This window comes from Symphodus melops (genome assembly GCF_947650265.1).
Source record: "Symphodus melops genome assembly, chromosome: 1".
Taxonomy (NCBI): Eukaryota; Metazoa; Chordata; class Actinopteri; order Labriformes; family Labridae; genus Symphodus; species Symphodus melops.
This window is the reverse complement of record NC_136691.1, coordinates 29,213,436-29,235,509: the sequence shown is the minus strand read 5'-3', so window position 1 is coordinate 29,235,509 and position 22,074 is coordinate 29,213,436. Positions and strand designations below refer to the sequence as shown.

The window sequence follows — 22,074 nt, the reverse complement described above, 5'->3', positions numbered from 1 at the left end:
ATCACACACTCTCATCCACTGCCCTCAATGAAGGCATGAAAAGCCTTTTCAGTGACCAAATCACGTCTGTGACGTTTCACGTTAGCTGATTATGTTAGCATGACGCTAAGCATAAAGGCGCGGAGGGAAACATGACGTCACATCACGTCGCACATTTAGAAAATAAAAACATTGCATTCAGTTCAAGAGAGTTTGATTATTTTATTATACACTTTAAAAATATGTACAAAAGACTATATACAGCAGTCTTTGAATGGTAAACAAACGGGAGATAAGACGGAGCATGTTCATCACGACTTAAAGAAAAATAACCACACACACACACACACACACACACACACACACACACACACACACACACACACACACACACACACACACACACACACACACACACACACACACACACACACACACACACACACACACACACACACACACACACACACACACACACACACACACACACACACACACAGGAACAGTCAGCCATGACAACCCAGGTTCAAATCCCACCTGTGACACACATCCTTCCCTTCTCTCTGTCCTGTCTCTAAAATAAAGGCATGAAATAAAATGAATTTATGACACCACTAACAGAAAAGAAGTGGGAGAAGAAGGAATAGCCAAAGTTCCTTTAGTGACACAAGTTACATTTAAAAAAAAAAAAAAAAAACACTGAGCAGCAGTGGGCGACTTCTCCTCTCCGGGTTGTGCGTCCGCTCCTGAACGACTGTAGAGACAGAGGTGAGCGGCCTGACGTCCATCATAGCATCATCTTAGTCCTGCTTATGGCTGAAGTCGTCACGCAGGCCGCAGCGTGTCAGACGAGGGATCAGAGCGAGGGTCCCTCGGAGGCTGACGTCACTGCATGCCAAACCACTGTTCCTGATCGGCCCACTGCGCCGCCTCACTGTCGCTGCCCTCCAGGTCTCCGTCCTCTCCACTGCCCTCCATGTCATCGCCGTCCAGCTCCACCGTGGCATCCGTGGGACTTTCTTCCTTCTCCATCTTCTGCATGCCTTCTAAGGACTTCTGGTCGTTGGGATCCAGGCTTCAGGGAGAGAAGAAGACAACACGGGTGAAAATCCTCAATCTCAAAAGTCTGGCAGTCAAAACCCAAAGACCATCTGTCGTCACCTACCTGAGAGCTATACTGTACTGATCCATGGCTTCTTGGTAATCATTGACGGCCACCAGGAAATCTCCCAGCATCCTGTGCAGCACACAGTCACTCTGATTGGCCAGGGCGTTCCGGAGGAGAGCGATCCCCTCTTCGTATTTCTGCTCCCGACCTTCACGACACAACACAAACATTTGCATTAGCAGCTGGATGTCCAGATGTGTTCCCGCGTTTCTTACTTCAGCCGGCGTACGTACTGAGCAGCTCTGCCTTTTTCACCACGGCCTTGGTGTAGTCTGGTCTCTGGGCGAGCGCTTTGTCCAGCAGGGTCTTAGCTTTCTCCTGAGTCACGGGGTCTTCCAGGCACACCGTGGCAAGGATGGTCAGGGTCTGTGCGTTGGCCCCCAGGGTTTTATAAATGTTATTGGCCATCCCCATGGCTTCTCGAATCCCATTGGATGCCAGGTAACAGTCGATCAGACCTGTAAACAGACAGACTCGTTATGAAGGTTCACGCTGGCCGAACGGAGACGTCGTACGATCACTAAAGACAGAACGCGCCTTCATAGCAGTCGAGTCGGCAGGGCGCCAGGCGCATGGCCTCTCTGAAGTGGATGATGGCTTCTTGAACGCGCCCCATGTTTCTCAGCGCTGCCCCCTTGAGGAGGAGAGCCTGCACGCTGTTGCTGTTCAGCTGGATGGCCTTGGCTCCCAGGTAGAGGGCTCGGGAGTAGCGCTTACTGTAAAAGCTGTGACAACTGAAGCACAAACACAACGGAAGATTACAAAAGGACAGGAAGTGACAGGAGAGCGCTCAGTGTCGTGTTCAAAGACTCACCCGGAGATCACCCAGGGTTCTGCATGCTGGTCGGAAATATTAAACAGTCGGCCGCCCAGGACTTCCACATCCTCCAAGTGTCCTTCACGGGCCATCAGGTAACCATAGACATCCATCCCTGCAGGTGCATACAAGCACACTAACACTGAACCTGCGTGCTGCACATCGAGGTCAACAGAGCCAGGAAACTCCAGCAGGGGTGTAAACACTTACTGGGAGGCAGTTCAAAATGGATTCCATTCATTTTTACCCCCCCTTTTTCTCCATACTCTCTCCTTTTTGAAGTATTCTGTTATACTATTCTACTTGTTCATATTTTCTGACCGTCTTGTCCTCTTTGTTGTTGTGGGGTGAATGGGTTGTTTCTGGGGAAGGGGTTATTATTATTATTGTTATTTTATGATTATGTTGATGCACATCTGGAGTATTTTTGTATATTTTGTACCCATCCCAATGAAAAAAAAAAATCAATAAAAATATTTGACAAAAATAAATAAATAAAATGGATTCAAAGGGGTCACAGTTCACATCGATACTCTCAGTAATATAGTGGACAGAGGCGGATTTAGCAAGCAGGCGTTACCATGGCAGCTGTGAAGCCAAACCATCTTAATAAGCACGTTCGCTCGCTCGCCCAGACGAGTCAAGAAGAGCTACTGTCATCTCCTAACTTTTCTTCACTCTCTTTTGGTCAAATTAATGGTGAGAGAACGGCTTCAGGAGCTGAGTGAATCCTCCTCCTTCACACCTGAAGAAGCCTTTCAGAGGAGGTGAAACGTCTCCAACCACTTCAGCTGTTTGGACCATGACATCACGCTGCACGCTCACACAAAGCTGCTGATCCTGAGTTCCTACGAGCCAATCGAGCCAGTTTACGGTAACCAATCACAACCATGAGCGAGTCTGCTGTCTTCAGATCGCCATAGTTACCAAACTTTGAGCCAACGATAGCCGATTCAAAGATATGAGGACGTTAGACACACACGGGCCTCTACAGACACAGATGTAGGGAGGACGACTGGCAGGAAACAGAACGATGTTCAAATCCCCCCCCCCCGGTGGTTGACCTCAGATCTGACCGTTACATTTCCTCTTCCTCCCGAGCATTTCATTTGTTGCTTTGTGTCAGCTGCAAACAGAGCATCACGGAGCCCACAGGTCAGTCTGCAGCCTACCTTTAATGAGGTACGGATCCAGCATCTGGGCCTGTTCAAACTTAAGGATGGCGTTCTTGGTGTCACCAGCCCTGAAGTAGACGTCAGCCAGGCTCACCAGGAGGTCCACGTTATCCCGCAACAGAGACTTCTTCTCAAGAGAGCTGAGACCAGGGGAAGGTGTGAAGGGGGGGGAGATTATAAACCAGTGTGCTGCGTAAAGAGAATCTGCATGCACATAAACAAACTGCTCCGCTCACCAGATGGTGTTGATGGCTCTTTGATTGTCTCCTGCGTGTATGAAGGCGTACGCTTTGACCCACACAGAGAGCCAGTCCAGGTTGGGGATACTCTGGATCACATCCATGGTCATGGACGCCACTTCAGCCCCTTTGACGGATAATGACAGAAGACCTGGAAAACAAAAAGAGGACCATGAAGAGCTCCTGTGAGCACTCAAACTTGAAGTGTGTGGATGTCTGAACAGCCTCTTCTCGTCTGAGTGACGATGCATACCGATGATTGCATCCAGGGCGAGGGGGCACTGTCTGAGGACCTCTTTGTAGCTCGTCACTGCAGAACGTTCTTGACCGGCTTTTCTGTACAGGTTCGCTAACATCATGTTGATCTGAAGCATGAAAGAACAAAAACAGAAACTCAATTAAAGCTGATGGACTCAAAGAACGATGAAGTCAACATGATCAGGAGTTTGGACATTACTCAGACAGATCAGCTCAGAACTCATCTCGTTACCATGTCACCCCAAACTTATTATGTGTTTAAACAAGACGTTCAACTGTTGAAACTGACACCACTTAAAGGCCACATGTTCAAATACACTCCAGCATGTTCCTCTAACTCTAACATGTGTCTCTAGTCTGTCTCCAAACCCCCCAGTGATGAGAAAAGTCCATCCTCTCCGTCTTCTGCCTGCTCCACTTTTCAGAAAATCTGTGCTCAAACAGGCTGTTTGGAGATGTTCCCTTCATGACATCACAAAGGGCAGTAGCCCCTCCCCCAGGTGGGTGACACTCCCACAGCTAGGTGTTTGTTCTGCCCTCTGAGTCTGCCTTCTCACCGTAAACAATAGGACATGGAGCCAGAAAGCAGCGAGTACACCCGAGCCCTTCCAGAGAGGGGGCGTGGTCAGACACAGCTCATTTACATATTTAAAGCTACAGACACAGAAACAGCCTGTTCTGAGCAGGGCTGAAATAGAGCGGTTTATAGACATGATCAAATACAGGATCAGAGTGGATTTACAACAACACACTTCACACACACGTTGAAGAGGAGCTCTGACACGTATTAACACTGCTTGAAGAGGAGGAGAATATGTGACCTTTAACAGCTGAGAAGCCAGATTATAAATAAAATGAAACGTGAAGAAAAAGATGGCATTAGAAGCTGTGAGGTCAGCAGCAAACCTTTGGAGTCCTTTGTCTGGATGGAATCCCGTCAAGCACCGCGATGGCATCTTTGTCCAGTTTCAAAATGGTGTAGCATTCAGCTATCTTGTATTTGACCTCAATCTCTGATGGCAGGCTCTGAAAAACGACATTAACATCAATGTTAGACTGTTTAATTCATAGTTTATGTATTTAGGTTACATAATGTCCAACAGCAGGAACAGTTCAATGTCCCTCGGGGAACTGATTTCAGACTTACCTGTGCCTGTATGTTCGATGCAGCGCCGCCAGTAGACGTACGGACTTTAGACGTTTTGCTGAGCACCTTCTTTTGTTGCAGCGCCATACTGTATTTGCAGGCAGCGTTACGGTATTCCTTATCATGGAAGATGGCGTCAGCATGGTAAACCAACATTTGGTACTTCTGCGCCGGAGAGAACAGCTCTCTGTAATTAAAATCATCGGCATTATAAATATAAACAAAAACAAATAAAGGAATAAGAGCGGACACAATGTAGACAACGTGTGTCATGAGCCGTCATCACTCCTGAAATATGACTTCCTCCTGATGGGGTTGATGGCAGAGGACAGACTGGAGGTCTGCTGAGGGTGATGTGATGTAAAAACAACAATGCAGAAGTGGCAGACGAAGCAACAGAGTCCTCTATATGACGCTATAATAAGAATATTTGTCTTTCTATCAATGCTACAAGTCACTGAGCAATAAATTAGCCGAAACTGAAAGTCACCGGAAGTGACGATGATATCTGCCGATATTAACTGCTGAACTGAAGTGGGGACCCCCCACTGTCCCTGCCTGGAGGAAGTGATGGTATTACATCTCTTGAGATTAAAGGCGGCCCAGCATGTGGTCTCCTCTAAACATACAGATCCTGTATGCACCTGTTATCATCTTAAAGCCTTGTGTGAATGGACAGTGATTTGTTTGCGCCCAGTCAATTGGGGGTGAAGAAATTCAAAATGAAGGCGCTATAACTAATCTGGCACCCTCGTTGAACCATCATAAGTGGTCTGGGATTCACAAGGACACTAGAAGACTGGCGGATGGTTAGATTATGATGATCCACATGGATCCAAGACCATCTGCAGGAACCTCCAGCTCCTTGTGAGCAGGGACCCGCCTTAGGGGACCCCTGATCTACTGTAGATCACTGCCATCCAACAAACACAAGGTTCTCTCACTGATTTTAGATCATTTGACAATAATAAAATCTATAAGTTTAAAGTTAAAAAAAGAAGTTAGACACAGGCAGCGACAGATGATAGCTGTTTCTGTTACAGTCCTGCATACGGCTATGTCCTGGAAGCAACATACTCTATCTTCTTAATTTCACTTTGATCATAACAACAATATTAATTACGTTCATAACAACTTGTGGTTGAGTTGGGTGTTGTATCGAGACTCTTGTGTGTTATCTTCGGAGAAGTATTGTATTCGTTAATATAAGCTGTTGCGCAGTTAGCATTGGGCTACAAAAACAGTGCAGGAAATAGACGGAGCCCGGGCTACTTACGGATTGTTATTGCTCATTGTCAGCAACAAACTGCTCAATATCCGGACGTTAGAGTGAAGGCCTGCGGCCGCCATGTCCCGCACATGATCTATGACATTCATGTTGGATGAATCTGAGGGTTTAGAGTTCAGGTCTCCGACTCAGCGTGAAAGTTTGGAGCTTGTAAACAGCTAACGTCCGCGAGCGTCAGATGTATTAAATATGGCGCTGCACGTCTTTCCGCATAGTGATGCCTTCAGGTGCCCGTCAGAACCTCGTTTTTTCTACAGCTGCACCGCCACAGGTTTGTTATTCTCGGGAAATCTGCAACTTTGCAAAGAAAATGTGTTGAGAAAACAAAAGATGAAATGCGTTGTGTGGAAATCAATATAAAGGATATTACTTCTTAATTACTTCTCGTGTTGCTCTTAAAAACACGAGGATATAGTTCACTCAACTCACGATTAGATTCACAATACTGGGTTCAGGATACGATTCTCTCGATTTATTTAACAAAATGGGACTGAAGACAGAGGATGAGTGAAACAGATTCCTTTAGGAGCCGCTAACCTGCTTGTCAGTGTGGTTTGGTCTTTTAATGTTTTTATTCTGTCAACAAGAGGAGGTGGTTGGAGCTTCATGTTAAATGCTGCATCATGTTGGTTGTGCTGTTTGTGTAGTTCTTGTCTTCTTGTGATATTTGCTCACAGTTTTTGTCTCGTCTGTTTTCTTCTCACTTCTTTCATTTTCTGTCTTAAAGTCAAAATGTTTCCACACCTCTGATTTCAAAGACTAAATGTTACTGAGATTCATTTTTCAGAATAGAAGTGAATCTTGACGCCTTTGAATCGATTAATCACAATTTATCTTTACATCCCTAAGGAAATATGTCGGCCAACTTATTTTAGATGGTTGAATTAAAAGCTTGTTTCATGTTTGTGAAGCAAAATGTATAATTAACGCACCCAAGCACATTTATGTTTCATGCATATTGTTGATGATTGATCCAAGGTTGTGCATGTATTTTTTTTTTAGCCTTTTGTGGCACAAAATAGTTTTTGATCCAGCTCAAATATGAAGTATAGAATGTGCATCTGCTCATTTCTCCACTTCATTTAAGACCTTGGTCTCTAAATGTGTGCTCTGAGGGATTTCCTCCCAGATTACGTCATTTTTACAATAAATGGCATTTTTTTCTATCACAGTGCACTCGACTGTATCCTTTGTGCGAGTATAAACGCGAATGAATGGATGAGTTAATCCATTTACCACTACCACTGAGAGGAGACAGTGTGCGCTCTGCTCTACATGGAGAGTTGTGTTCTGCACCTGTAAACAATGTGGAAAACAAGGAGCATTACGTCACCATTTGCAGCTCCTGCCTTCCCTGATTATAATAATAAAATAAAAGTGGAAATTTTACATCGGCAATAGGTGAGGCTCTTTGCTACCACACAAACAATAATTAATATTTGATATGATTAGGACTGATGCTGTTTTTTAAATGAACAATTTATAACATTTTTATTGCCAGATTTTTGTGCAAAGGGACATTAATATGAGTAATTGACATTGAATAAAAAAACTAAAGCATACAAATAAATATTGCTGCAAATCTTTTACATATACTAGGCTGCAATAATCAAACCATAAATAATCTAGTTTTCATGAAGTATATTGAAAATAAATCATTTATTGTGCTTTTAAAACCTTAAATGCATTAATATTTGATATGTATGATTAGGACTGATTAGGACTAAAAAAATACCATGAAGTAAACCATCAGGCCCGGTTCTAAATCAAAAGGTTTTAGGTTACGTCTGGGATTAAAGGGGGTGCAACTACAGGGGCGGTCCTGCACCTGTCATGACCATCAGATCATGGATGCAATAAATACGATCTGGGTCAATGTTGTCATTTTAAAGCCTCCATTTACACAAAAGGACAGTTATTTTGAGTCCATTTAATTTGGGGTGTAATAAATCATTCTGCACCCTCGGGCCTGAGTCCCATCATCAGTGGTCTAGGATTCATAAGGACACGAAAGGACTGGTGTCTCAGGAGGATGGATTGTGACGTCCCACCTGAATCCAAGACCTCCTGTCGGAACCAACCTCCAGTGATGTAAAGATGCAAAACAATGAAGGTGCTTTGGTGAGCTGATTTGTCAAAACAAACCGTCGCCTTGCCTCAACAGAAACACGGTCGGATGCGGACGCGCATGCGCACAGTGAGTTCCTGCAGCTGAACCTTGTGTCAAAACAGAGAGGGGGCATCAAGCGGCTGCAGCTCGCGCACACTTTAGCTCTATTTTCTGGAAGTATTCGTCAACACCGAGTGTTTTTCAGAAACGTTTGCGTACCATGACCGAACAATCAGCATTACTTCTTCGAAAACAACTGGCAGGTAAAAAAACAAAAAAGAATGAAGTGAATATCAGGACTGCTGCCGCAGCTAACGTTAGCATCTGTTAGCATCGCAGAGCTATGTTTACGCCATAGAAATGAGCTCTAAATGCTAACCAGGCAGTGTTAAAGATCCCTGCATCGCTGCTGGGTAATATCTGGATAAGCTACACTGATAAGAGAGTGTTACGAAGTAAACTATGTGAAGACTAAAGAGGGTAAATCATCATTACACGTACAGCAACGCTAGCCTATGCTAACTGTTAGCAGGTTCGACATTAGTTAGCAGACGGAACAAAGGAATAATCAAGGACTCATCTGATGATCAGTGCAGCTCTGCTGCTGTGCAGACTGTGCTCCTCTGGTCCACCTGTGTTTAAGAAGGAGAAGGAGCAGCTTGTAGGCAGTGTGGAGCTCGACACCTCCTTTTATAAGACTATCTCATTGTTCTAACGCTGCTCACACTTAGCATGCAGCACAATGCAAAACATGACAGACACAACTCACACTACACCGCCGGATTTTATATCCACCTTTTAAAATGTTACACTGCTCTAAATGTTTTACCCACCTTCACGTTTCCTCTGCAGACACTTCTGAAGGAAGGAGCTCATATTTAAACGTCTTCTGTGGAGTTCACACAACAAGGACACTTGTATTCACTTTACCATCATATAAATAACAGTCACACTGTTTTCAAACTCTTCTGTGAGCTGCAATGCCTACATGCATGTATTTGTTTAAAAGAAGAGTGTACTCCTCTCACAGATCAACCTCACTGTTCATCTTCTGGCTTTTCGATCTGATAGTTTCTTGTGATTTTCTTAACAAAACAGTACAAAAAAACCCAGCTTTACGCCGACCCTCTCAGAGATGTTCAAGGATCATGTTGTCCGGGATGCAGACAAACTGGACAGAACAATGAGACAGGAATCAAAGCTCAATAAAATCCTGATGAATGGAAAGTGTTTACAATGACATCACGGATTGATTGGTTTTAACGTGCTGTCTCTGTATAAATATAACTTATGTTTCGGGAATGGGGCAGGTATGATATTGGACTGACGGTGCTGATCCACTTCATAGATGAAAATGGACGGTCCCTTTAAATCTTCTCAGCTCCACTTTTGAAGACATTCAGACTGGACTGGCGTTTGTTTTTAATGGTTTTAACTGAGCGGTGAGTCCGTGGCAGAAAGTGGGCGCCTGGAGAAAAAAACACAGCATCCTGCTCCTTTTTCGGAGCACCTGACTTTTTTGTTTGCGCGGCTGCTTTTAATGCTCAAGTTGAAAACCCTTCAAGTTCTCATAAAGGCGCTGTGGGCGTCACCGGCGCTCTTCTCCCCTGTGTGATAGTCTCCGTAGTTTTGCCGCCCACAGTGTATGATTGGGAAAGAGACCAGCTGAAACAAAAAACATGCCTTAAAGTTAACGGAGCAGTGTTGGCCATTCAGCGTCCGTGGTCAACAGACCGTTGCAATAGAGACAGGACACACATTTTTATGATCAGCGCAATAACGCTTTATGCAAACACTCCTGAGCGCACGGCCAGCACTTTTTTGTCCACACAAAAAACACTAAATCGTCTCCATGACAACGCTCAGACGATATGAAACGGCTCCTTCGATACGATAACAAATCTGACAGTTGTCACTTCCTGTTTGTGAAAGAAGTTCAGATACATTTGGAATAGTTTGAATGCTCTTTTTTTTACGTGATGAGAGAGGACAGATGAAGAGAGAGAGAGAGGAAGTGTTGGGAGGAGAGAGCGAGGAAGTGTTGGGAGGAGAGAGAGAGGAAGTGTTGGGAGGAGAGAGCGAGGAAGTGTTGGGAGGAGAGAGAGAGGAAGTGTTGGGAGGAGAGAGCGAGGAAGTGTTGGGAGGAGAGAGCGAGGAAGTGTTGGGAGGAGAGAGCGAGGAAGTGTTGGGAGGAGAGAGAGAGGAAGTGTTGGGAGGAGAGAGCGAGGAAGTGTTGGGAGGAGAGAGCGAGGAAGTGTTGGGAGGAGAGAGCGAGGAAGTGTTGGGAGGAGAGAGCGAGGGAGGATTCCAGCTGGTAGCGTTCGTTCATTTACTTTTTTAAATCGTCATCTGTGTTGATTTCTTCTTTCTCTCTTTGCAGCGAGTGAGATGGGGCGCCCTCCAGGGGGTTCCTGCTGTCATTGCACATTTTGAGCAGCTGCTTTGGTTTAAAGTTTCGGAGCCCTCGGTGGCCTCTTACAGGCCCGTGGACAAGCAGCGGCTCTGCCTGCGAGAGCCAATCAAAAACAGTCTTTTTATGTATTTAACCAGGTAGAAAAAAACCTCACTCTTCTTGTCATCATTGCTCTCTCTGACTGACTGAGCATCGTGTAGCGTTTGTGCGACGTGTTCATTCTGTTTGTTCTCTGCGTCGGGACGCTGCCGTCACACTCACAGAGGTCGATTTGTTCCTGATCTAGAAGTTGTTATTTTCAGTTCAACAGTGACTAATGTTTGTGGAGACAAAGATTTATAGTATTATAGTCTGGTCTAGACTCAAGGCCGTCTGACCTCCAGAGTTTAGGCTGAAGACCACCTGATGTCCTCACCCTGAGTCCCTCCCGTTAACGGGCCTGCCAGTATGAAGTGACTGTCGTGGAATCAATACGCAGACGTGGTCAGTTTGAACTGATGTGAATATTATAATCCTCTCAGCCAGACTGGGAGATCACCTGCTGTTTGTAGTGACGACTTCACAGACACGAGATCTCACAGGAACTCGTGTGATCAAACGGGACTTCAGGAGAAAAAACAAACATGGAGGTCGATCGATGTCAGCCGTTTTCGTTTTTACGCCGCAAAATGAGAAAAACAATACGGATGAGATCCTGGTTTATAGATGATGGATTATCTGCGGCTTTATTTAATTTGCAGCGCGAGCTGAGGGTGATTTGTCAGCTACGCAACATCCAGTTGGTGACGCTTCTGTTAAGTCTGCTCGCTCTCATTGGCTGCTGCCGGTGTGTAGTCAGAATGACCTGCAGTCGATCAGGGAACAAACACAAGGCCTAATGTTACCTTCTCGCCAGTTTTGAAGACCAAATCTCGAAATTGATCTGGTAGCTGTAGAGGTGCCAGTTACACTTTCTGCCCTTAAGCAAGGCACTATCTCAGGAGTGCTCTTCGTGCAGGCCCCCCCCCCACACACACACACACACACACACACACACACACACACTCTATCAGTGCAGGATCCTGTTTGTGCGTGTGTGTGTTTCAGCCTCTATGTGTCCCCTCGAGGGATTAATAAAGTGCATCTTCACAGACGTTGTCTTTAACACGCTCTTCTGTCCGTCTCTCCAGAGCTCAACAAAAACCCCGTGGAGGGCTTTTCAGCCGGTCTGATCGACGACGATGACATTTATAAATGGGAAGTTGTGATCATCGGTCCACAGGATACCCTTTTGTAAGTGAGAAACTTCTTTCCACACACGTTTGTGATTGATGTGTGCGTGATTATAAAACCTCTTCTTTGTCCTGTTTGTGTTTCAGTGAAGGAGGCTTCTTCAAGGCGTACCTGACCTTTCCGTTCGATTATCCACTACGGCCTCCAAAGATGAAGTTCATCACAGAGATCTGGCACCCGAACGGTAAACACACACACACGTCCCCAGATTGAACAGAAACGTCACGCTGCGCTGACGGCTGCTTGCTAACGCCATGCTTTGGTTCTCCACAGTTGCGAAGAACGGAGATGTTTGCATCTCAATTCTGCACGAGCCAGGCGAAGATAAGTTTGGTTATGAGAAGCCCGAGGAGCGCTGGCTTCCCATCCACACGGTAGAGACAATCATGATTAGCGTTATCTCCATGCTAGCAGACCCCAACAGTGACTCGCCAGCTAATGTTGACGCGGCGGTGAGTTCCCCATCGCTCTACACGTCCTCGAATTGAACATCTCAAGTGAGCGCTGGAGTGATTCAGAAACTGTTTTTTGCTCCTGCAGAAAGAGTGGAGGGAGGACCCAAACGGCGAGTTCAAGAGGAAGGTGGCGCGCTGTGTAAGAAAAAGTCAAGAGATGGCGTTTGATTAGCAGTCCTCGGTGTGTTCCAGGGTGAGTACATGAGCTCTCCTGCCCGCTGAGCGTCACATGGCAAAGCGTGCACTCGGAAGTAATCCTGTTTTTTTTCTTTTATTTTTCAGTTAAAGTCGATGCCTTCAGAGGGATGATTTCAACAAAAGGCTTTTGCACCCCTTGTTTTGCCAGTCAAAGGAAATGGTTGGCTTCAACTTCAACCACATTTCTGTGAACGGTTGTTTTATTTTCTTCTTTTTCTTTCTTTGTCCGCAAGATGAGCCAATTTGAGAACCCTACCAGCGAAATTTAACCTGTTTCCTACCTGGAGTTGTATATTTAATGTTATTTATTTTGAAAAATTAATGATGTAAGATATGTCACTACTGTAAATTAACTTGCTTTTTTATCTGCTGCTGAACAGTTTCTACTTTATACCAGGTTTCTTATGCAACTTAGTGGTCAAGATTGTGTCAAAGGAAACGTTAAAACCCATTAGCTCATCACTTGTCCTCCCGACGTAACACGCACCACCAGATTAATGTGTCAGCTCCGTTATAGAATCACTGTTACCTTAATGTAGGCTTCACCTCCTCACGGTCTGTTGGTGTTCTCGAGGACGTGGTCGAGAACCTTCAGAGGGACTCAGACACAATTTCCACATATTTCGTGCGGTAGTGTGTTTCCACAGCGGGCTTCGCTCTGCTCCGTTTCAAATTTTTCAGTTTTAGACGGAGCACGCGGCAGGCACACATCCAGCTGGACGGAATAAACCGACCGGGACAGGAAGTCAATACACAGAGGGTTCGGTCAATTTCAAAATAAAATACATTGTACGGAATCAGAATCGTATTTTCCCATCACTTACTCAACGTTGCGTCAAAGAAGCTAACAACAAATCATCCTCAGCAAGACAAAGCAACATGTTTGCACGTTTCTCTCTTTGTTCTCGAGCGGTCTTGTCGTTCTCCCGTGACGTGCGTACAGCCGCTCGGAGCTGCGCTCACCGCCGGAGACGAACACAGTGAGGCAGGCCGTGGCGCTGATTGATCGTGGCACGTATGGAGTTTGTGGAAATTGGGGATCAGTCTGTCGATCTTTATTTATCTGAGAAAGGCCTCCTGTTAGCGCGTGAGCTATGCTGGTGTTTGTGTAAAAGCGTAACTCTCAAACCTGCATGGTCCCCCCTCAGCAGCTCCGTCATTTATCGTTTCCTCACTGTAGATGTAAAAGGAATGGCTTTCACGGTGATTTGAGAGTTATCAGTTTAGTATCTCTTCGACTCACACGAGCATAGCTGAAAGGTGACGGGAGGTTTTTTTGGCCCACGTCTCAGGAGCACACTTCATTGGGTGTTAGATTAGCAACCTCCTGACCCCGCCCCTTAACACTTGGTCACTGAAGGTCTCCGTTCATTACATCACGTCTTTTCACTACAGACATCTGAAAAAAGAAGTCTGTGCGTCCGGACTACCCGAGCGTACCTCAACATGAAAAGACGACAACGCTGACGAGGATCGTGGTCGTTTGGAGTAGAATTACGCTCGTCATTCCTACCTTTGCTATTGCACATCTGACTTAAATAACGGCGTGTTTGTCTTATTCACTCTTGGGTTTAAAGTAGCGCTCTTGAGTTCTGATTGGTGCATACTTGGATTACTGGATATGGGTTTTTATTTCTTGATCAATTAAAATCGCCGCTCAGTAAGAATCAAACTTAGCGTTCTGACGGCATCAGACACATCCTGTGTTTAGGTTTTATTTTTAAAAAACAGTCTCATGTGGGCGGAGTCTGTGACAGTGTAGCTGAATATAAAGCCATGGTGAAGACGTCGACTTCTGAACAATGTTACACAACGACCGATCTGTGATGGACTTTGAAAAAAAACTAGCTCACCATCTTTTGGCGCATGCAATCAGGTTTGACGGGGTTGGGTATGTTAAAAAATGAAACCGTATGTCCGAACATTGTGGGTGAATGTGACGTGTAGACTCGCTGTAGACTCGATGATCACATAACTGCTGTCGACATTACCTTTTTAAGTCAGACTTTTCTAACCTACCATGACCTCCTCTGACCGGTGTTCACTGTATTTGCACAGATTCGGTGCGTTTGAAAATGTCTTTAAGCAATACGCCCTGAAAATGGTGTGTCCAGGTAACCCACCCTAACGCCATTTTTGTTTGTTTTGTTCATTTTGTGTCAATGCAATGTATATTGGACATGATGCTCAATAAAGTGTGTAAACAGACCAGCTCGTACTTCTGATTGTGTTTGACATTTAAGATGTGAACGCTAGCGTTGTAATCAAGACGACAATAACTGAGACCAGAACAAATCCTAGACCTGAGTGCTCCAAGGCTGAGACGAGAACAAAGCACAGAAGAAGAATCAGTCTAATCAGGAGGTTGGTAGCTGGTTGGCTGTGGCCCTCCGAGTGGGCAGTCTGCGTTTGATTCCGACCTTTGGCACTTTTCCTGTGAGTCTCTCTGAAATGTATGGATCGTCCTGTCTCTTATAAAGGCATAAAAAGCCACAAAATGAAACCTTCAGAAATAGACACTTTGGTTTTGTAGGAATTGATTTATTAATTCATGGTTTGACTTTCAAAAATCTATTTCTTTTTTTGTTTGGCCAAAATAACTTGTATTATACAATTTTAAACTTAATTTTTTTAAATTGTTAAACCTTTTTAAAATCCTCCTTTAAAATATCAGTTTTAATCATATATTCTAAATTTGGTGACTATAAGGCTTTTTTAGATATCACATTTTGAAATGAAGTCAAAGTAGATTTTTGTGAATTCACAACCATAAAATTAAGTTTTAGTCTACAGTCACACACATTTAGAAAAATGCACACACCTGCTCAAATCCTACACAAAGTTTTATTCCATCACAATCACAGCGCTTCACTCTCAGGTGAGATGGTCACCTGAGGAACACCTCGTTGGGATTTAAACGTTTTGTTGCATTTACGCAAAATCTGCGGGCCTGTAATCCAGGAAATACAATATCAAAGTCCATGGTTTAATATTATTTAATATCTTAACATTTATTTGGCTTTTGTGTGGAAAAAAAACACAGACTGTAAAAATAAACACGCCCGCGCCAGGATCAGTTTCGCGCATGCGCGGTGTGCGTATCCTTCCACGAGCGCGCGAGTCATTATTGACATGATGAATTGTTGTCTCGAGGGAAACTGTGTAAAAGGTAGAAGAAGTTAGACTATAACACGACTATAAAACTAATAATGATGATAATTAACATGTTTCAAGCCTTCATATCAGTCAACAGATCGCGAGAGACTTTAATAATATGATGCTAGCCTCTGTTAGCTTTCAGACTGTAAATATTATTTATTATTTATCCTATTTTCACCTGCCTCAGAAACTGATAACCTATATAACATTTATATTTGCCAATTAAATGATCTTAACTTTATGTTCACAAAACTAAATAACAAATATTTGTTCTAAATGTGATTAAATTAAATGTTTTGGGGCTAAATGTTGACCAGCTTGTTGTGTGGCAGCTTTTGGGAAGGCGGTTCAGACCCTGTCCCGGATCGGAGAGGAGCTGTGGCTGGATCCAAACATCAAAGGGGTGATCAGCACTGCTCACCATCATCCTGTTTAGTCTGTACATATTAGTCTTTAATGTCCTGTTTATATTTTTAGTCAATCGGTATTATCTAATGTTTAGATTCTCCAGAGCACAGCCTTGTGAGTTAAACATGCCTAACAAATAAAACTGATTCTGCCCATGAAGAACCAACCCATCTTTATTTGTTAATACATTTAAAGTTGTTTTAGACTCGACCTTTATGGACGGAGACCCACAAGCTCCAATGAGTAAAACAAAAAACAGCAAAGGTCTTGTGTGTTCAACGAGAAGGTTGAAGGTTCGATCCCCAGCTACTGCAGTCACATGTCCAATGTGTCCTTGGGCAAGACACTTATCCCTGAATTGCTGATTGAGTCTACCAACTGAGCCACAGTCGTCTGCGTTGTGTGCACAAGTTAATGTCTTGTGTTCGCAACACAAGATAATGTGCAGACAGATTATATTCATGTGTGGTTGGTTTGCATGTATAAAGGCTGGATAACTCTGACACGTGTCCTCGTACTCTGTCCTCGGCCCTCTCGATAAATAATAATATAAAATAAATCAAAAACCTTTTGTGACTTCAGGGGTTGAACCTCGGTGACCTCCTGGTCCATGGCGTCGTGAAACGGCTTCTTGACTGACTCGCTCTCTTTCCTCTTTGAAAGCTGGCGCTGAGATCCGTGAATTCTTCTCATTCTGCGTACGCCTGCTTCGTCTTCTCGCCTCTGTTCTTCAAGAACTACAACCTGCGACCAGCGTCAGAGCCGGGCGGTGAAACCTTCAAATGCAGACTGGCTATGAAGGTATGTGAGGCGTGTGGCGCATTCAGCCACACAGCGCTCCAGCTCACTGCTACGTTAAAGCACGTTCATATTTATTTGTGTTTTAGTGCATTCTTCCTCTTTTCCGGTGTTTAAATTCGATCGAGCGTAATGTGGAACAGTGTCAGATATCAATCGGCCCGTCTGATGACCAGGTGATGATCCAGTTCTTCTGCAGGCATGGTAGGAAACGCTGCTTTGACCCACTGCACTGCATGTTGTCAGCACTTGATGGCAGTGTGATCCAGATATCCTGTCTGCTTTTGTAACAGGCATCACTAAAACCCACAACCTACGTTTCCAGGAGAGTGAGGCTCTGCAGGCAGTGTTTGCCTCACACCTCTGTCCTAATGTGCTGAAGGCTCCTGCCAGGTGAGCAGCTCCTTATTGTCAAGTTAGAAACCTATAATGAGTCAAACTGAGTGTGAAGCCTTCAGTGTGACTTCCTCGAGTGGATATTCAGTGATCTGCAGCATTTTGTGCACCTGCTTGAGCTTCATTTTTTCATGACGTTGTATTCACTGCAGGATGTAGTGTGGACGTTTACTGCTTGTACCGGTGTTTGTACCGCTCCACGTCCACAGGTGAAACCCAACACAAGGTTCACCCTCATTTTGGAACGAGCCTTAAAAACTGTGGCTCAGTTTGTAGTCGGTCGTCTCTCAACCAGAAGTTCAGGGGTTCGATCCCCGGTTCCTGCAGCCAAATCAAAACAAACCAGCATGGATTCATTTCATCAATGTTTCACCGAGAGTTAAAATCTCTCTTTTAAAAGAACAAAAAGAAATGTATCAAATGTCTGCATTGTTATGAAACCTTTCCCCCTCTGGGTTGGGAACCAGAGGGTCGCCGGTTTAAGTCCCCATGAAGACCAAAATATGGAAGTTGGTCTAGTAGCTGGAGAGGTGCCAGACCACTTCTCGAGCACTGCTGATACCGAACGCCCAGCAGCTGAGGAGGCGCTCCAGTGGGGGCCGCCGCCGGCATTCATAAAGTATACAAGATAAAAAATGTTTAAAAAAAAATTACTCTTCTTGAATGAAGCTAAAACACAACAAAAAAAACAACAACGATGGAGGCGTCCGGTTCGGGTAAAACGAATGATGCCACTCCACACTGAAACAAAGTAGGAACAAATATAACACGCACTAACAACATACAGCACGGAGAGGACGCCCTGCATACTGCCAGCACCAGCACACATGTACGGAGACCCAGAAAGGACAATGGAGCAGCTCAGTCTGTGTTTTATTTTTCAGGAGGACACTGCCTGAAGTCCTCTCAGTCTGATTCTGCTCGCTCTCTGCAGGCTCTTTGGCGACATGGTGATGCATTTTCCATCGTCGCAGGAGGAAATCACTCTGTCCATGACTCCTCTGAGAGTCGGCCTGAAAAACTACCATGACGCTGTATACGGTGAGCTAACGTTACGCCAACACAAACTGACGTTTAATGATCTCACCTCGCCATTGTAAACACTAAACTGGACGTGTGGACGGTGTTTGACTTGGACTCACTTCTGTCCCAGATCACATGAAGACGATGCACACGGAGATGTCCTTACACCCGGACGAGTTTGACTACTTTCACGTCGGCGTGGACTCGGATGTAACCTTCTGTCTGAAGGAGCTGAGGGTAACAGGGTTTATTTTTAGAGTTTCTCCTGTCACGTGTGTGTGTGTGTGTATGCGTGTGTGTGTGTGTGTGTGTGTGTGTGTGTGTATATGCGTGTGTGTGTGTGTGTGTATGCGTGTGTGTCACCAGCAGTATTGAAGAGGTCACATGTCTGGCCCTTTAACGTGGATCCTCCAGGATAACGGAGCCTCGGCGTGGAGCATTCTGTAACCGACCCATGTGACCTTTGACCTCTTGGCTGGGACTCGTGTTTTAAAGTGAAAGATAGTGTGACAGACGTGACGCACATGAACCCATGCTCTGCACGTTGCCTCCTTCTGTGTGAGCTGTGCAGCGCTGACTCAACCTCAGCGTTGAATCGTAGAGACTAAACCAACGTGCTTGTTTGATTATTTGTTCGGCCAGTTTCAAAGACTTGACCTGCATTATTCACCGCCCACAACTCCTGTCACTCAAGGTCGCCTCACAGCAGAGTAAACACACACAGCTACAGACAGCTGGTTTAAGAACACGCTACAGGTGCTATCACACTATCCCAGAGTCTGTGTCTGACTAACATGACTCACAGTCAGTGAAGTAGCCGTCATGTCCTCCGATACTGAGACACGTCCCTTTGTCAGTTTTTGGCCCGTCTTGTTAGCTGAGCACGCTTCATGGTCATGTAAAGCCATGCATTAGTGCATAGTATAGTCCTCTGTATATATCCCCCCCTTACTACCTGGATTGTATTTCTGTTTATGTTATTTTTGGACTTTTTGTTTTTGATTCTGCTGCTGCTGCTGTAACGCCCAAATTTCCCCATCGGGGATCAATAAAGTTCTATCCTCGTCCTGGAGCAGCGGGGGAATGAGCAGGTAAATGTCATGGTTCACTCCAGTCTCAGTCTGATCTGTTCTCCAGGGTTTGTTGTCCTTTGCGGAGTCGCTCTGTCTTCCAGTGTCGGTGTACTGCGGAGCCGCAGGAAAGTAAGTGTGCTGCTCACAATGTTTCACTGAACCAACATGTCAAACTGAAATACTGATCCTGTCTGCGGCTGGTCCACTCACATTATAACCACGTTAGCACAACTGCTGATGAAATGGTGAATTTAAAAAAAAAAGGCAGGACTTCCTGTGGTGAACTGTGTTGGTGTCTGTTGCAGGCCTGTTTGCTTCTCTGTGGACGACATGGTGCTCGAGGCCTCTGTGGTGCTGGCCACTCTTTATGATCCTGAAAGCAAAGGCCCGTCTCAGTCAGCAGAAACCCCGACCCAAACTCCACCAGGGTACGAAGATCAGTTCTCTCAACCTCCTTGAGTTGAATCTCCCCTCCTCTCTCCTCTCTGTTGGCACTGAGGCCGTGTGCCCTCGTTGACTTCTCCTTTTTTAGCTTCCTTAGAGGACGCAGCGTTACAGCACCAACCTTGTGTCTGTGAAAGAGATAAATAGGCCAAGTGTAGAACATGTGGGGTAAGGTTAGAGGCCTGTCACCATCTGTAATCCCTCAGCTCTATGCTGGCCTGCTGCCTCCCTCTCCCCCTCCCTCTCTCTCTCTCTCTCCCCCTCCCTCTCTCTCTCCCTCCCTCCCCCCTCACTCTCTCTCTGTCTCTCTCCATGCCTTTCCCCCTCCCTCCCTCTCTCTCTCTCTCTCTCTCCCTCCCTCCCTCACTCTCTCTCTCTTCCATTATTACTCAACATTATTTCCATTCATACTAACTATAGATGTGTTTTCCTTTGAGTAGAAAAGAATGACCTCCTGCACTTCATACTGTTGATGTGTGCAGGACTGTGACAGAGACAGATCTCTCACCTGCAGATTCCTCTCTCCTCTTATTCTGCATCATCAGTTCATGCGGCTTGTTTCCATCTGAGCACATTTCAGAGAGGATGAATGGCTCAGATCCCAACACTGTCCCGCTTTCTCCAACTCAAGTCTAAAGACGAACCACGAAGGTCAGCTGTGTTTAAAACAGCAGCCCGTGTGGCGTGTTGGTGAAAGAGCTGCAGCTCCTGGACCGGCCTGGAGGATCACTCTTCTTCTTTGCTCCTCCTCCTCCTCCTCCTCTTCCTCCTCCTCAGCAGAGGAAACATCAGAGCTTTATGCTCATCAGTGGACGTCCAAGAGAGAAGCCTTTTTCCTCACTTTTGTTTCAGTCACCTTGTACAGGAACTCTGTGTGTGTGTGTGTGTGTGTGTGTGTGTGTGTGTGTGTGTGTGTGTGTGTTCCTAGGTGTGCAGAGGCTGCTGGTCTCGCTCTGGGTTCACGTGAGGCAGACATCAGGGAGCCTGAGGACGTTGCTGCTGTGACGGAGCTGATAGCATCCAGTCAGCGCAGCCCTCTGCACGAGCCCCCCGCTCTGCTGCTGCCTCTGATTCACCTCCACGGCGTCTGTGTGCCTGAGGGTCACTGCAGCAGTGCCAACTCAACTCCTGCTTCCTCCACGGTAACCAGAGCTTCCAGAGCTTCTCAGGCTGTAAGGCGAGCCGCACAGTTGTTCCCCAGGACACAAACTGCAACACCTAGTTTAGAGTTCATGCTGGGATAAGAGACCCCTCCTTCCTCATCTGTCTACACGAGCGACAGTGAGGGAAACAGAAAGGCGGTGTGACGGTTAAAAAGAGCATGCCGCACAGTGCTGGGCTGCAGAGAGACAGCTCGCTCCAATTTGGACTGCAGTACCCACTTTAAACACTAGGGGGTCCGAGTTACATCCTGCTCCTTTAAAGGCTTTTCTTGTGGTTTGTGTTTGTGTAGATCTGCTCCCTCCTGTTCAGGGCCGTGTCCTCGCAGCAGGACGAGCACGCTGCCAGACCTCCTGTTCTGGCGTGTTACAGCGACGAGGAGGACGCAGACGGCGCTTCACTGTGAGAGCGTCAACCCGCCGCTCGTTCCTTCACGCGTGTTCACCTCAGGCGCTGTGTTGTTATTGCTGCTGCTGCAGCGTTCAAGTTAAAGCTGTTTTTAGATTGTGAAGTTTGACAGCACGTTTTAAATTCTGTTTTTATAATGAACGTTTGTGAGCTCTCAGTTTGGTTTGTTGTTATTTGATCTTGACTGTGAAAACATGACTTCCTCATGAAGAGGCCACGCCCACGTGTGTGTGTGTGAGAACACACCTGAGGAGAGAACACAGGTTGTACGAGGCCTCCTCTTCCTGTTTTTGGTTGAGTGAGGTGAACACATATGGTCCTTCAGGTTCGCAGCGAGGAGAGGAGAGCGCCTCGTCTGCCATGTTTGGTGTACTGCAGGACAAACCCCACCCACACCACAGACATCACAAACAACAGATTAATAAATACTATCATCTTTATTTAAATATTTTACAGAGTCAAAAAAGTTTTTCCTCACAACTGAACTGTACACTGAAAATATAGAGACGTGCTCTGGTTGTACCAAAGTGTGGAAGAGAAGGACGAGCGGCGGGGAGACGAGTGGGAGCAGACGCCTCAAAGATCAGTCGTGTACTTTCAAACTGTTAAGGCTGCTTAGATTGTCAAACGACTTCTCGCTGCGCCGCCATCACAGGCAAATCTGCAGCCGTCCACTTTGTCAGGT

At 45.6% G+C, this 22,074-nt stretch overlaps 3 protein-coding genes and 1 long non-coding RNA gene across 4 annotated transcripts; 2 read left to right on the top strand and 2 right to left on the bottom strand.

The window, feature by feature from the left end:
- Positions 1-744: 744 nt before the first annotated feature.
- anapc7 (anaphase promoting complex subunit 7) lies at positions 745-6,399 on the bottom strand. Its single transcript, XM_079361138.1, has 11 exons — positions 6,060-6,399; positions 4,784-4,970; positions 4,543-4,662; positions 3,632-3,743; positions 3,376-3,529; positions 3,137-3,279; positions 1,962-2,079; positions 1,685-1,881; positions 1,381-1,605; positions 1,145-1,295; positions 745-1,054 (listed from the first exon to the last, which is right to left on the bottom strand). The coding sequence occupies exons 1-11, from the start codon at positions 6,158-6,160 to the stop codon at positions 865-867; spliced, it is 1,698 nt and encodes a 565-aa protein (XP_079217264.1). The 5' UTR covers positions 6,161-6,399; the 3' UTR covers positions 745-864.
- Positions 6,400-8,235: 1,836 nt separating this feature from the next.
- Positions 8,236-13,899, top strand: LOC306834828 (ubiquitin-conjugating enzyme E2 G1-like). Its single transcript, XM_079361048.1, has 6 exons — positions 8,236-8,444; positions 11,764-11,866; positions 11,953-12,050; positions 12,140-12,318; positions 12,407-12,514; positions 12,604-13,899. The coding sequence occupies exons 1-5, from the start codon at positions 8,402-8,404 to the stop codon at positions 12,491-12,493; spliced, it is 510 nt and encodes a 169-aa protein (XP_079217174.1). The 5' UTR covers positions 8,236-8,401; the 3' UTR covers positions 12,494-12,514; positions 12,604-13,899.
- LOC306834852 lies at positions 8,349-10,211 on the bottom strand. The gene is made up of 3 exons (XR_013780543.1): positions 9,107-10,211; positions 9,015-9,070; positions 8,349-8,813 (listed from the first exon to the last, which is right to left on the bottom strand). It is a non-coding gene; the product is annotated as an uncharacterized lncRNA (long non-coding RNA).
- A 1,687-nt stretch (positions 13,900-15,586) lies between the features above and the next one.
- Positions 15,587-21,532, top strand: rad9b (RAD9 checkpoint clamp component B). Its single transcript, XM_079361036.1, has 11 exons — positions 15,587-15,688; positions 16,011-16,081; positions 16,750-16,887; positions 16,974-17,088; positions 17,178-17,277; positions 18,215-18,321; positions 18,434-18,540; positions 19,441-19,505; positions 19,682-19,804; positions 20,749-20,962; positions 21,274-21,532. The coding sequence occupies exons 1-11, from the start codon at positions 15,652-15,654 to the stop codon at positions 21,385-21,387; spliced, it is 1,191 nt and encodes a 396-aa protein (XP_079217162.1). The 5' UTR covers positions 15,587-15,651; the 3' UTR covers positions 21,388-21,532.
- Positions 21,533-22,074: the final 542 nt, after the last annotated feature.